Below are 13,772 nucleotides of genomic sequence, written 5' to 3' on the forward strand. Positions count from 1 at the left end.
GTTCTGAAAGGAACGAGCAGTTGATCCAAGTCTCAAGCCTTGGGGATTTCTGTCACTCACTAGATTTGGAAAGGTCTACATCAGAACACAGCCTGTCCAGCAAAGCAGCTCATGGAGACCCAGCTAACAGGAAAGGGCAAACAATGCAAAAGAAGAGAACTTGGGCTAACAATTCAAAATGCTTTGAAAGGAGAAAAACAGAATAGAAAAAAATTTACATCTTCAATAAAAGATAATCCAACTTCAGTTTGACAGGTAATAGCTTCATCCAAAACAGGACAAAAACAAAGGAGTGTTTCTGAGCAATCAAGTCCCTCAAGCATTGTAAGGAACAAAAGCAGATACTTTTCCTGCAAGGAGAGTGGAGAAGTCAGATCAGAGTGATTTGACTAAGGCATAACGTTTTCAGGAAACAAAGGCAAAGATCACCTTTCTCCAGGAGAACTAGATTAAACAGTCTCTCCTGAGAATCTACTTTCTGCTCTGGTACACTGATTTAAAATACCATTGACCATATTAATTCAGTGTAATTATACTTCAACTTTACAGATGGCAGGGAATTATCTTCCCTCCAGTGAAGTAATTAGGAACTCAAGAGCAGGCACTATAGGGGAAGCAGGAGCTGAGGTGAGAGCTCTGCTGGCAGGGGATCCTCTGCATACAAGTGCAAACAGGACACAAAGGGTCACAAAGTCAAAACTGGCTTGGTTGCACACTTGGTTGCTGTAGCTCTGCTCAGCAGTTGCTTTCATCTCTCCATCCACATTTAAGGCCTGGAAAGTACAGAATTACAAGACAGCAATCCCTTTTTATAGTATCAAGAGACCAGCATCATGTGTTATTCCACAACCTAAAAACAAAGCATGACTCGTGTTTGTGAGCTTTTCCAATCCTACCATTACTCTCTGTGCTGAACAAGGAACGAAGAGCTCTGACCAAGTGCACAAACATTTTCTCAGTAGGGCAGCTGAGGAGTCAATCTCACTTTAATCTGGCCCCAAGTAAGTCTTTTTAGCATCAAATACGTATTCAATTAAAATCTGCTAATAGACAGTTCTCTGACTTAAAGTAATGAGACAGAACATGACACACACCTAGGAAGTAAAATCTCAAATATATTTAAGGAGAAATTAGCACCAGATTTTTAGCCAGTCATACGGAGCCAATGTTTTAAAATAACAGTGGGAAGTCACATAAAAACAACTGATACCAGCTCAGTGTAAAGGATATAAAAGCAACATGCTCCTTGCACGGTGTGTTGTGCTCTGCTCAAGCTGGGAAATAGGGAGTGGTTACAGATTCTACAGAATAAGGCTGAAAATAGCTGAAAAGGAAGAGGGCAATAAGATAATTTTACCTCACTTGTCAACACACTAAAGCATTTTGTCAAATCAACAAAAAACCCTTGAAGACCAAAAAAAACAAACCATAGTGTCTCAAAATGTAACATCACTCATTGAAATTCAACTGTTTAAAGATTTTAGTCAGTTTTACAGGGCTTGCTTTGATTGCAACAGCTATAAAGTACATCCTCTATGGAAGGAAAAAACATTCCTGCACAGCTCCATCTGCTCCCATTGAAAGGATGTTTCAACAGCAGTCAAATGTCTGGGCTGGCTTCCAGATAACATGAACAGCCAGGTCTCTTTTGTTCTCAGAAGGGATGAACTCCAGCCACCCGAGCCCACTCTCATCCCCTGCCCAGGCAATCCACTGCAGAGAGCTCCCAGGTGAGCCAGTGATGCCCACTTATCTGGCTTTTTCCCCCTCAATTAAGGCCTGTGAGACAGTGCAGTCCCTGCCCTGAAAAGGCAAAATACTGGTGCCACAGCTAAGCCTCCAGGTGCTTGGTGATCCTGCGGAGTTTCTCCTTCTTGTTCCTGTTTCCGTGTTTTTTCCAGGGCTTCCCTACCACGCTGCCAGGATTGGGTGCAGTGGCAGGCACGAGGCCGCTCCCAGGCCGGTAGCCCATGGCAGCCCGGACCCCTTTCATCAGGGCACGGACGTTCTCCTGGAACAGAGACACAACCAACAGTGACAGAGGAGACATGCAACCACTGCAGTATGTCAGCAAAACCAGACCCAAGCAGGCTCAGACCCAGCAGGGCCCGCTCAGCCCCTGCTCCAGAGCTGCAGGATGGTCACAGCAGGCAGCCAAAGCCTGCCAACACTCCAGCTCTGCCAAGCTGTGCTGGGTCCCCAGTGACGCCACATCCCAGCCAGTATCAGCTCCAGCACCAGGATGGATCCTCACAGCCTCTACTCTGTGCACAACAAATTGTCTTCACAAATAAATCTGGCGCCCAGGAAAGCCACAGACCAAAATAAGTTGCTCAAGTCTGGAGCGTGGGCAGCACTGACAGGGCTCACAGCTTGTGCCAGCACTTTGGGCAGACAGAGCAACAGTCTGGTAATCCCAAAAATTCTTTTCAGGTCACAGTTTTCTGAAATAGCTCATTCTTTTTTTTCTTTTTTTTTTAAGAGCCTGAGTTTTTGTTTTCAAAATGCATGATTATCTTAGCTGTGCTAAACAAATGGTATTCACATCTAGCTAACCAAACATGCTTTCTATGACCCACCCTGCTCACAGCTAAAAACCTGTTCTAATCTTTGTCAGGTATGCAAATCTGGTCAGTTATGGATTTCATATTTCACTATGAGTCATTAATACACTTTTTTCAGTAACTTAGAGGCAAAAAGATACCTGTAGGATCTAACAAGAATCATACAAGTTAAGAAAAATTCCTATTTTCCACCTAATTCTGAGATTTCTTGACTGGATTTTAAATCAGTTTGTATTCTTTTCATCTGATTTCAGGTTCTGAGTCAAAACCTCCAGCTAGTACTAAATCAATTGTCTTAAAAAAGTTTATCACAGCTTCTAAATACATCAGCTCAGGAAAGGAATGTCAGTTTGAAGGACCTGTTAGTTCAAAACTATGTTCTGGGTCAGTTGCCATGTCATTCCTCCTTGTCTTTTTTCCCAGTCCCCCTCCTGTTTGCTCAAGATTGATGTCTGATTCTTAATGACAAGGGTCACCCTGCTGACCTCTGAAAATCATCTGTGCACACCTCATTAGCCATATTTATGTCACCTAGCACATTCCCAGTGATTTAGGAGATAATAAAAAGAACAGAGAGCTCTTGGGTAGAAATTACATGCAGATCCCACAGCATCAAACACCATTAACTCAACCCAGCACACCTCCATCCTCAAAGGTGGTTTTCTCCCAGTAACTACAGATGAGTGCTGCAGCAAAAATTCCTAGAACAAATCTCTTCCAGAATTTACCTGATGGAAAAACGTTTTGTCCACCACATTTTCAATTTGTTTTGCTTTGGTATTTTTTTCAGGCTTCGCCTGTCTAGTAGCCTGCACAGTTGTACTGTCAGGGCATCTTTGATGTTGGTGCTGAAAATCATTTGGGTCAATACCAGGAGGTGGGTTGCAATATAACAGCTTCCCCTGTGAAAGCAATGGGACACAGTTAAGACAAAAGAAACTCTGAAAGGAAAGAAAACAATTCCAAAACTAAGGGTCTGAAGTTTAGGGGCTCACACTGGCAGACTATTAGTACACTTTATTTCTTCTCCAAGGTAACAACTGGCTTGACTCCTAAGTTAAAGTACTGCTCCACCTCTACATCAAAGCAGCATTTTCTGCAGTGTCCAGCTGCAAACAACACAGAGCAAAACTCTCAGCAGCACCAGGGGATCCTATTAAGAAATTATCAACAGTAAGTTACCAAGAGGTGCTGCAGAAGCATGTGTTATTAAATCACTCAGAGCAACAGTCCTTAGTGCTAAATATTGGTCCACCTGTACATTATGGGTTTGTTTCCTGAGTATCTGCTAGCTATTTTGGAGATAAGATTATTTATTTAGCTGGCACCATATTTTTAAGCAACCACCTCTCTATGATTAGGCAGCTTGAGAAATTCAATTTATTCTTTTAAAACATAAAAGCAGCCCAGTTTCAGGAGTCTTTTAATACATGGTGATTTTATCCAGAGAAATAGAATTTACTTTACTGTACTCTAGTGCAACCTTTAATTCCCCTCTGAGAGGAAAACACAGATATAGGAAGCACTTACATTGACATAATCTTTTAATACATATCGAGCTGATCTTGGCTGGTCTGGCTGTCCATGAGCTGTCATAAAGCCCCTCATATCTGGAAGAGAAATGCAAAGTATATTCTGTGCAAGTACAAGAGAATGTTAGTATGTTCTCCTCTGCTGCCTAACCACCCATTTGTATTCTCTCTCAAAAATACTCCCTTAGAAAGAGGCTTCTCTTGGGGAAAGCAGGGAAAAAAAATAAAGGGAATAACTTTAATGACCGTAATGACTGCAGAAGCAACCTGACCTGAAAGAAATTATAAAAGAGCTGAAATCTCCCTATTAGCAGAAAACTGCTAGGGTTTTATTTTTATTTTAAAGGCAGAGAATGAGAATTCACTACATTCTTCAAAGTCTAATTCAGACACAGATGGTGGGAGGTATCTGTAAGAGCACCACACTATGGACTGCCAGGGCATTTCACCAATATCTTTCACACCATCACTGTATCTGTCAGATGAGACTGGCAAAGCAGCTCTCCAACACACACAGGAGATGAACCATTAACAAAGACCATTCCTGAGAGGAGGGCAAGTCCTATCAAAGAGGTCCAATGCACAACAAGCCCAAGCTGGGCCTAACTTTAGAACACTCTCCTAAGGCCATGTTCAGGACCATGCACACAGTGGTGACAGATTTTAAAAGGATCATCACTCACATCCATATGCTGTTAGCAGCTCTTCAGCTGTTGGCTTTCGATCTGGGTCCTCATCTTCCCTTGGCCTTATGATATTTATTCCATAGGTTGCTTCCAAAATGTTTCGTGGGATATGCTGACAAACATAAGCTAGTGAAGGAAACCACTTTGTGATTTACAGCTACACAAGTAATCTTGCTCTTGTCACTCTAAGATCAGAAACAAAAGAGTGACTTTTGGATTTTGTTGCAAACCAGAAAAATAGCACAGGTCTGACAACACTACTAAGTTGAAATGAGAGAGAAAAAGACCAACACAGCAGGACTGTTATCCAGTGTGTCCCACCTCCCTCAAAGCAGATCCAACCCTTGCATACACTCTTACAAAGGATATTAGAGAAATAGGTGGAACATGGTCCCTCATCTGATCTATAGGCAGAATTCCAGAACAAATCATTTCTGCCTTGGTAGAGACGAAAGATGGCATCACCAGACCGGGGCAATCACACAGACACAGGCCAGGCTCCACATACAGGGTCTACATGATAAATAACCCATTAGCTCATTATGGCAAGTTAGTGCCAACAGAGAAAAAAGGAACAACAACAACAAAAATCAAATGCATAGATGAAAAATGGGTGCAAATGACAATAAGCAGAAATTCCACTAACACAGACACCTGCCCTGCTGGTCCCAACCAATGAATTAAGGAGATCAGATGTAGAAGACAGCAACACTTTCAAAGTTCCTAAATAAGGTGTCCAGGTGGAGGCAGCAAGACCTTCAGCTCTCCAGTCTGATGGGAGAGAAGAAAGCACTCCAGAAACCTTACAGTGTGTTGGACCTTCTGAAACAGCTTGGAGTTTGAAAAGTACAAATCTCACAATGGTCCCACACTATAGTGCTGGAGTTGCCACCTCAAAGTCAAAGCTTGATCAATATAAAAACATCAGCAAAACTACATTTATTCACAGAAATTATGCAGACAAGGATAGTTTGAAACCTTGACCATAAGCTATTTGGAGGAACACTCACTAAAAAGCTTCTCTCCTCATGACTGGCATCAGAAAAAAAAAAGGGACAAGGTAACTAAATAAAATCAGGAGATGGAAAACATGCCCCATTGCACAGCAGTTCTCATGAGTGACTCAAAATCGAGCACGAGTTTAGAAGTAAGAATTAAAGTTCCAAAATTACACACATCAAGACCACCCCTCTCCAACCTACTCTGCTGGCCACAGTTCAGGCTGGCAGAGTTCTCAGTGAGTGCATGTGGTTGCAACTAGGTCATAATGAAGCTCTCTTCCACTGGGGAAAAAGACTGATGTTATTTTTTAGCAATACCTGGAAGTGTTTTGTACGGCCTGGTGTAGCAGACACTGACACCTTCTTATTTCCAAGGATTGTGTTGATGGTTGAACTTTTGCCAACATTAGGGTAACCCACCTAGATGACAAAGAAGTGAAATGCTATTAGGCAGGGTGATGCCAAAAGACTGACAGAGCTCTGACACAAAAGTTCTTTAATAAAATGTACTAAAAAAAGCCCTAAGGCAAGCAGTGGGGCACACTGAGCTCCAGGAACTTCAGTATTCATTTTTGCACTAAACCCACAGTGGTTTGTGCTTGCTAGTTTTTATGCCCCTATAGGAAGTCAGGCTACAGGATGAATTTTTCCCATGGAGAGCACATGGAATTAAGTTCCATTTAAGCACAAAGTCCAACTCACCAGCCCAACATTTACTTCCCCTTCCTTCACCCTTGGTCCATCGTGCATAGTTTTGAATATCTCCAGCAGCTCATCTCTCTGTACCAGGTGGCTGAAGTTCCTGACATTCCTGTTCTGCTCCTGCACTCCATGCTGTGCTGCAGCACCATCAGTCCTGCTTTCCACCTTCTCTGGAGCAACAGCATTTATGTTGTCACCAGCTTCATCTTCAGAACAGGTTTGCCAGTCCTCCTCTTCATCATCTTCACAGTCTTCATATTCATCACTGCTGTTATCATCAGTCACCAGCACTTGCCAAGTGCTGCCTGTGGATGCTCTTTCTGAGCTACCTTGTGCTGTGTTGTCATCTTCTTGACTGGAGCCTTCATCCTCAGAACTGCTGGGGTGCTGCTCTCCCCCCTCAGCACCCAGCTCCTGTGGGAACAGCAGTTCAGAGATGAAATGCAACCACAACACCAAGCCTTGCTGCTGGCTGCAGTGCAGGCACCTGTCATCAGCCAGACCCCAAGAGCTGACAACTCAGTGTTTACATCACACTGGGGTTTTTTAGAGGTCTTAAGTAGGATGTAGGAAAAACTAGTTTCTGGAGAATGACAAAAGCATTCCAAGAGAGACTGTTCACAGCTTCTCTGTGAAGTCATTAAGAAGTTCCTCTCTAGAATGAATGTGTGCACACCCACACTAGTTTGTTTAAACTGTTAAGTGTTCCAAGTAAAAGGAATGAATGTTGTTTTTTCAAAATGTTCAGAACACAAAGCCATTTTGTTTCATGTCTAAATATATCATTAAAATAATTTCAAGCTGTTTTCAGTCTACACTTCTTCCCTACAGAAAGTTTACATTAAAAAAATGAAGATATTTTCACAATAGTATTTTTACTTTTCTTCCCAAAAAAATGACAAGAGAACTAATACCCTCAGTCTCACTTTTAAACCAGTCTGTAAAAAACATTTTATAAAAGGACTGTAAACTGGATGAACAGAGTAAGTATTTTTGGAAGGATATATGGGATATTCCACAGCTGAATGGCCATAACAGAAGCAGCACCTATTGATAATACGTAATTTGGAGCAGCAGCTCAGTTTGCTCCACTGGGTAAATAGCTTTTGGGTACTTAAGGTTCTCTAAGAAACAGCCCCCTCCCTGTGAAAGAAAAAAACCTCTGTACAGATAACCCCATTAGTTGCAGCATCCCTCTCTGAAAGGTTTCCAATTCTTTCAATTAGTTAAGAGTTTGCAAGCAGGTCTACAAGGGCTGCTGCTATCTTCTGCACTTTGTTCACCATTTTACTCTCCTCCCTTCTGTCTCTGAATTGATGCTACAAATGTTGTTTACAGCTGCACAGGTGTTTAAAATAATCCTTTTGTGCTCAGATATATCACAAGAGTAGTTGCAAAGCAAGTTACCAGCTGCAGCCAGCACAGATCTAGTTTGAACTGGTCACCTACAGTACCTTTGATTGTCCACACAGCCGTTCACTCTCTGCCAAAGCTGACCAGAACACCACCTTGACACCCTCTTTCTCAAAGAACTGTGCCCAAGCAGCACGTTGCTCCTCACTCAGCAGATCTGCTTTGTTGATCAGGATCATGTTCTCCTTGTCTTTACTGACTTCCTTAACGTAACTTTCCTAAAGAAAACAAAAGAAGGATCAGTTTGGTTTCAACTCCTTCCACCTCAAGACAATACAAGAGCAGCAGGACAAACTACTCCATGCAGCTCCCCATGAGTGTAGCCAAGCTTACCACCCCTGGGTTGGTGGAAGTGCTGTTCAGCAGAGAGCTACAAGAACAAACTGGAGCATGCAGCTACCACAATACAGCTTGTTGCTGGCTACATGTGCAAACACCTTGTCTATTAGAGTTGTGACAAGACATTAATCAGCACCTTGCAGCAGGAGCTCCTAAAATAACTATTTGAGCAATTTCATGTCTCCCTGTTGCAGTGTTCTATAGCCTATCATTACAAACTTGTCACTTGTATAATTTTTGATCCTTTGTAATCCTCACCCACTTTTATTCTGCTATGCTTTTACATAAGACAATTCCACATCTGCAATGTAACATCTGCAGAAGTGTCTCTAAATCCACATCACTCTGTGTGAAATACCAAAAGACAAAGAAAAATAATTTTATGCCAGAATAACTGCATCAATTAATAAGATATCCACTTTGGCACAACAACAAAAGAGCTTCAAGGTGGCTGAATGCATTAAACAGAAAATATATCACATAAACATTAAGACACCAAATAAAGACAACATTCAAGAAAGTGGCATACTTACCAGATCTTGACATCTAAACAGAAGGGGGTTTCTGGCATCTACTATCTGGACTACAATATCACTGCAAAAATAAAGGAAAGCCCCATAAAATACTCCTTCTTACCTTGCCTCAAAGGAAGTTCTAAGATACAGCAATTATTCAATTTAGGTTTTGCTTGGAATTTTAACACTTTTAACTGTATAATTCTCCTAAATACCTTTACTGAACAACAGAGCATCTCAGCAGCCCACCTGCCCAACAGAGCCATGCTTGTGCTACAGGCCATTACTGCTGTACAGTGTTTTCTCCTCACTTGGCTCATTCTCCTGTACAACTGCACAGCCAGCAAGGGCAAAGAAAACATACCAGTTCTGCCAACCCATCTACCCTTCAGAAAGGCTTAGCAGGCAAGAACCACAGTAGCAGTATTCCATCCTTTAGAATGATACTAAAAATTGTGGTAACACAACTTTATTTCTGTCTGTTCTCATCCTCAACTGGCAGGGTGGTTACAGAGATAAAGAAGAGCTGGCTTTCCTACACAGTGAGATATTTTGGAACTCTGTTGTCCTCCTTGCATTGAACAAAGCTTCCCACAAATGACCAATGATATTGGGTATTTTCAAAAGTTCCTCTATGCTTTTTGTCACAAAAAGCATAAAACAATAAAAAAATCACCTTAAACTTCAGTAAAATATGTTGCTCCCCCATGCAAGCAAGGCCTTGCAACATAAAAACACGGAAAAAACATAGAAACACCTTCCAAACCCAGAGACCAGGTTGCCACCACATACACAAGCAGAACTCATTAGTTCCACACAATAATTAAATGCAATGGCTTCAGATCCCAAAGGTATCCATGCTTCTTTTGTCAAAAGGAGGGGAAAATTTAACTACAGCCTCTTCCACTAGAACTTCTCTAGGCAAGTAAGTTAAAATACTGCCATGTTTTATCACATGCTGATTCTAGTTGTTTGACAGAGATTTATTTTAAGTCAGGACAGCCTCAGAACACCATGAGTTGAACAGAAGAACTTCAAGCCTCACTAGGCAGTTTGTTATGTATTAAAAAAATTAAAATCAATAATCCCCCCCCAAGGGTATAATTTAATAAGCCACATGGGTACAAAGAGGGATTGCACAGATGTTCAAAGATCAATACAAGGGAAAGCTGACACCATCATACTGGGATGGGATACACAGAAGTTACTGAACCACGCTGCTGGGAACTAGTTTGAAGTGAATACATGGAAAAGGCTGATAGCAGATCATATTATCTGGAAAGGTTAAAGGACTGAGTGACTTCTCCATTCACTTCTGAGACAGCATCCTCACTCTACATGAAATAAAAAGCTTCAGCAGGAGCTGAAGGGCATTACTAACACATTCCAGTTGCCCCAAAACACCTGGTACACTCACACTGCACATCATGATACCCTACAATGGCTGCTCCTGACCAGCACTCTCCCAGCCAAAGGCCCAGCAGCACTTAGTACAAAGCCCCTTCTGTGAAAGGACCAGCTCACCATGACCTCACTGGTGAAGTATTTTTCAATATTAGGAAAGTGAGAGGAGATGATCTCAAACTTAATTAGTAGTGAAATTAAATGCCCCAGTTAGATTAACATAGCAGACAGCACTCTTATTGTATTACAGCTTAGCAGAGCAAACAAAGCTATTCCTGTGGTATGACAGCCCGTTATCTTCTGTGCACTGCTGCAACTTCTCTGTGTGGCAAAGGGCCAAGGACCAAGAGGTCCCTGCCTTCCCAACATTACTTAGTCCTTACCTCCTGCCCCTGAACATCAGCTGCAGGTGTTTGGTTGGGAAAGAGTTAAACTTGGCAAGATGCCTCAAAGGCATTTTCTCAAAGGAGGCTTCCAACAGAGTTACTGGGAAAGGCCAAGAGGAGCAGCCTCTGAAGAATCTTCAGAGGCTCACAATGAACCACCTGCAGATCACAGTGTTGAGAGCTAGCAGGCACCACAAAAATGAAATCACTGCAGTGCTGATAATATAACATTAATAACTTAATACTTTTTCCTATGCTGAGACACTCTAAGCTTGTCTCAAAAGCTGCAATTCATGAAAATACATTTAACATCACTTTCTAAAAAGTAGATACCAAAATACTTTACCTTCTTTCAATGACTCTCCAAAGCTGACGCCAAAACTCCAAGTTTCTTTCAAATGGGGTTAGAATTAACTTTTTCTCTTCCTCGAGACTAAGGCAAAACAGAAAAAACGATGTCACATCTGGTCCATGGCAGGCTGTAAAAATCCAGATGGCTTTAGTTTTGCAGAGAGCAATGAAACCAAACTCTATACATAGAAGTACTACTTCTGATGTTTTTTCAAACAGATCAAGCACTCAGGTACACTGCTGTCAGTGGCACTGGTTTAGTGGTGACACAATGGCTCCTGATCTTTTTAATTGAAAGTCGTAAAAGATGGAAAGAACAAAAACTCATCAAGAGGCTGCCCGTGAAATTTGAGAGCCACGATAACAAATGAGAAAAGTTATCCCAAGTGCCAGCAGCTTTTTCTTAATTGAGTACCACTTGGAAAAAATAACTAAATTTGGGGATGGTATCTGAAATACCTCTATACAACCTGGAACTTGGTGTTGCCACCACCTGAACAACTTTACTCAGGGTAAGCATTGGTTTGCAGGGCGTGAGCAGACACCATCCAACCCTCCAAGCCAGCGGATGCAGTGCCAGACCAGCACAAGCTGCTGTATGCAGGCTGGCAGCACTGCCTTCTCTTCAGAGCAGTGCTGCTGCTCTTAAAAGACACATCCAGTAACCTCTACTTCACAGGCAAATGAAGAACATCACACACCATCCTGAGTTGTTTTACAAGAACATGAACACACAAGACAGCTTTGGAGAGCTGACCACAAAGGCATGCTAGACTGTGGCTGGGATGTCCAGCCTTCCAGGACAAAGTCAGAGCTACTGAATAGACGTTAGTTTTATTGGTCCAACAAGGATAAGTACAACCCACTGCTTCCAGTGCCACTAAATGCCACCAGCTACTTACCCAGCCACAAGCAGCATACTCACTGGGCAAGCTGTCGTCTCCACTCAAGAAAGCTCTCTCTCTCTGCTTGCTTCAAGTCCTCTGCACTGGTTGTCCTATCCCAGTGTGGCCTATAACAAGCATATTTTGGAGTGAATGGTCAGAAATAGCAGCTACATTACTTCAGTAAACATAAAGAACACGAATACCACACATTCAGCTATGCCAAGTCAATAGCTTATATGTGCATGCAAGTGTTTTCAGCAGCTTTAAGAACACCTTTCCAAACACTGTTAGCAGAGAGCATGAACAGCAGATACCACAGAGATGCTTTCTTTAGCTAAGTTTAGTAGAGTTCTTAAGATGGGAATTAATCTCTCTGCCATTCACAGAGCTCTGGAAAGGCTTACCAGGCAGTATGGATACACCTGTACAGCAGTGCCAAGTTTTGGGCAGGAAAGCCACACCATCAGTCCACAGAGGCTGGCACTGGCAGCACTCACAGGCACCTGTGCTGTGGGTTTCAGCCAGTTCATGCAGGTTGGTTAGTGGATTCTTCAAAAGCAGGGTATTGCCAACCCGAGGGCTGTCCTCAGGCTTGCAGCCAGGAGGGATGAGCCACGGAGCCCCACTCAGCCAAGGGGCCAGCCGTGCAGAGCTCACCTCCGCGGGATGCGCAGGAACTCCTGATTCTCCCGGTGCAGCTGCCGAACGCGCTGGGCCTCCTGCGCTGTGAGCAGCCCCGTGCAGCTCTGGGCAGACACGATCTGGGCATTCAGACGCTCTGAAGGGAGAGACAGTCACCCAAAGCCACCTGTCCCCAGCCCTGCCACCCATCCTGTCCCTGCTGACCCCCGCCCTGGCTCAGGGCCTCACCACCTGTCCCCAGTTCCCACCCGGCCAGAAGCACTGCCATCCGCACCCACTCCTCCCAGAACGGGTGTCCCCCCGCCCGGGACCCCTCCTCAGCCCGGGACACCTTCCTCAGCCCCGGGACACCTTCCTTAGCCTCGGGACCCCCTCCTCAGCCCCGGGACCCCCTCCTCAGGCCCGGGCCCGTCCAGCCGCTCACCAGCCACGAAGCGGGTGCCGGCCAGCTCGGCCGTGGCCAGGAACTCCTCCAGCGGGCTCTGCTCGGGCGCCGACCGCAGCTCCGGGCCGCGCTCCGCGACCACCTCGCTGGCGTGAAGCTGCCGGGACACGGCACCACCGTCAGCCCGGCCCGCGCCGACCTCTCCCCGCCTCCCCGGCCGCCCGGCTCACCCATGAGGAGGCACCGCGCCGCTCCAGCCCGCGCTGCCGCTGCAGGCTGCGCCCCAGCCCATCGCTCCGCTTCTTGCCCATGTGCCTCCGCCGCACCGCCGACGGAAGAGGCGGGCTGACCGCGCCTTCCACGGCCGCTTCCGCCGCCCGGCCCCTTCCGCCGCCCGCCGCCTCCGCCGCGCCCGTCGCGCTGTCCCGGCGTCTGCCGGCAGGGGGTGCCAGCGCACCGGCACCGGCACCGGCACCGCACTGGCATCGCCGCACCGGCACCGGCACCGCACTGACACCGCCGCACCGGCACCGGCACCGGCACCGCACTGGCATCGCCGCACCGGCACCGGCACCGCACTGACACCGCCGCACCGGCACCGCACTGACACCGCCGCACCGGCACCACACTGACACCGCCGCACCGGCATCGGCACCGGCACCGCACTGACACCGCCGCACCGGCACCGGCACCGCACTGACACTACCGTACCGGCACCGGCACCGGCACCGCACTGACACCGCCGCACCGGCACCGCACTGACACTACCGTACCGGCACCGGCACCGCACTGACACCACCGCACCGGCACCGCACTGACACCGCCGCACCGGCACCGGCACCGCACTGACACTACCGTACCGGCACCGGCACCGCACTGACACCACCGCACCGGCACCACACTGACACCGCCGCACCGGCACCGGCACCACCCCACCGGCACTGGCCTTCTCCAACCAGCCAGCC

The 13,772-nt window shown here is 45.5% G+C and overlaps 1 protein-coding gene across 1 annotated transcript; it reads right to left on the reverse strand.

Moving 5' to 3' along the window:
* Positions 1-968: 968 nt before the first annotated feature.
* LSG1 (large 60S subunit nuclear export GTPase 1) lies at positions 969-13,131 on the reverse strand. The gene is made up of 14 exons (XM_056499173.1): positions 13,038-13,131; positions 12,847-12,964; positions 12,438-12,558; positions 11,819-11,905; positions 10,889-10,975; positions 8,771-8,831; positions 7,940-8,116; positions 6,486-6,899; positions 6,102-6,203; positions 5,143-5,295; positions 4,780-4,894; positions 4,095-4,174; positions 3,293-3,466; positions 969-2,011 (listed from the first exon to the last, which is right to left on the reverse strand). Exons 1-14 carry the CDS (start codon positions 13,116-13,118, stop codon positions 1,832-1,834), a joined length of 1,950 nt encoding a protein of 649 aa, XP_056355148.1. The 5' UTR covers positions 13,119-13,131; the 3' UTR covers positions 969-1,831.
* Between the last annotated feature and the right edge of the window lie 641 nt (positions 13,132-13,772).

The sequence above is a fragment of the Oenanthe melanoleuca genome, chromosome 9 (genome assembly GCF_029582105.1).
Source record: "Oenanthe melanoleuca isolate GR-GAL-2019-014 chromosome 9, OMel1.0, whole genome shotgun sequence".
NCBI lineage: Eukaryota > Metazoa > Chordata > Aves > Passeriformes > Muscicapidae > Oenanthe > Oenanthe melanoleuca.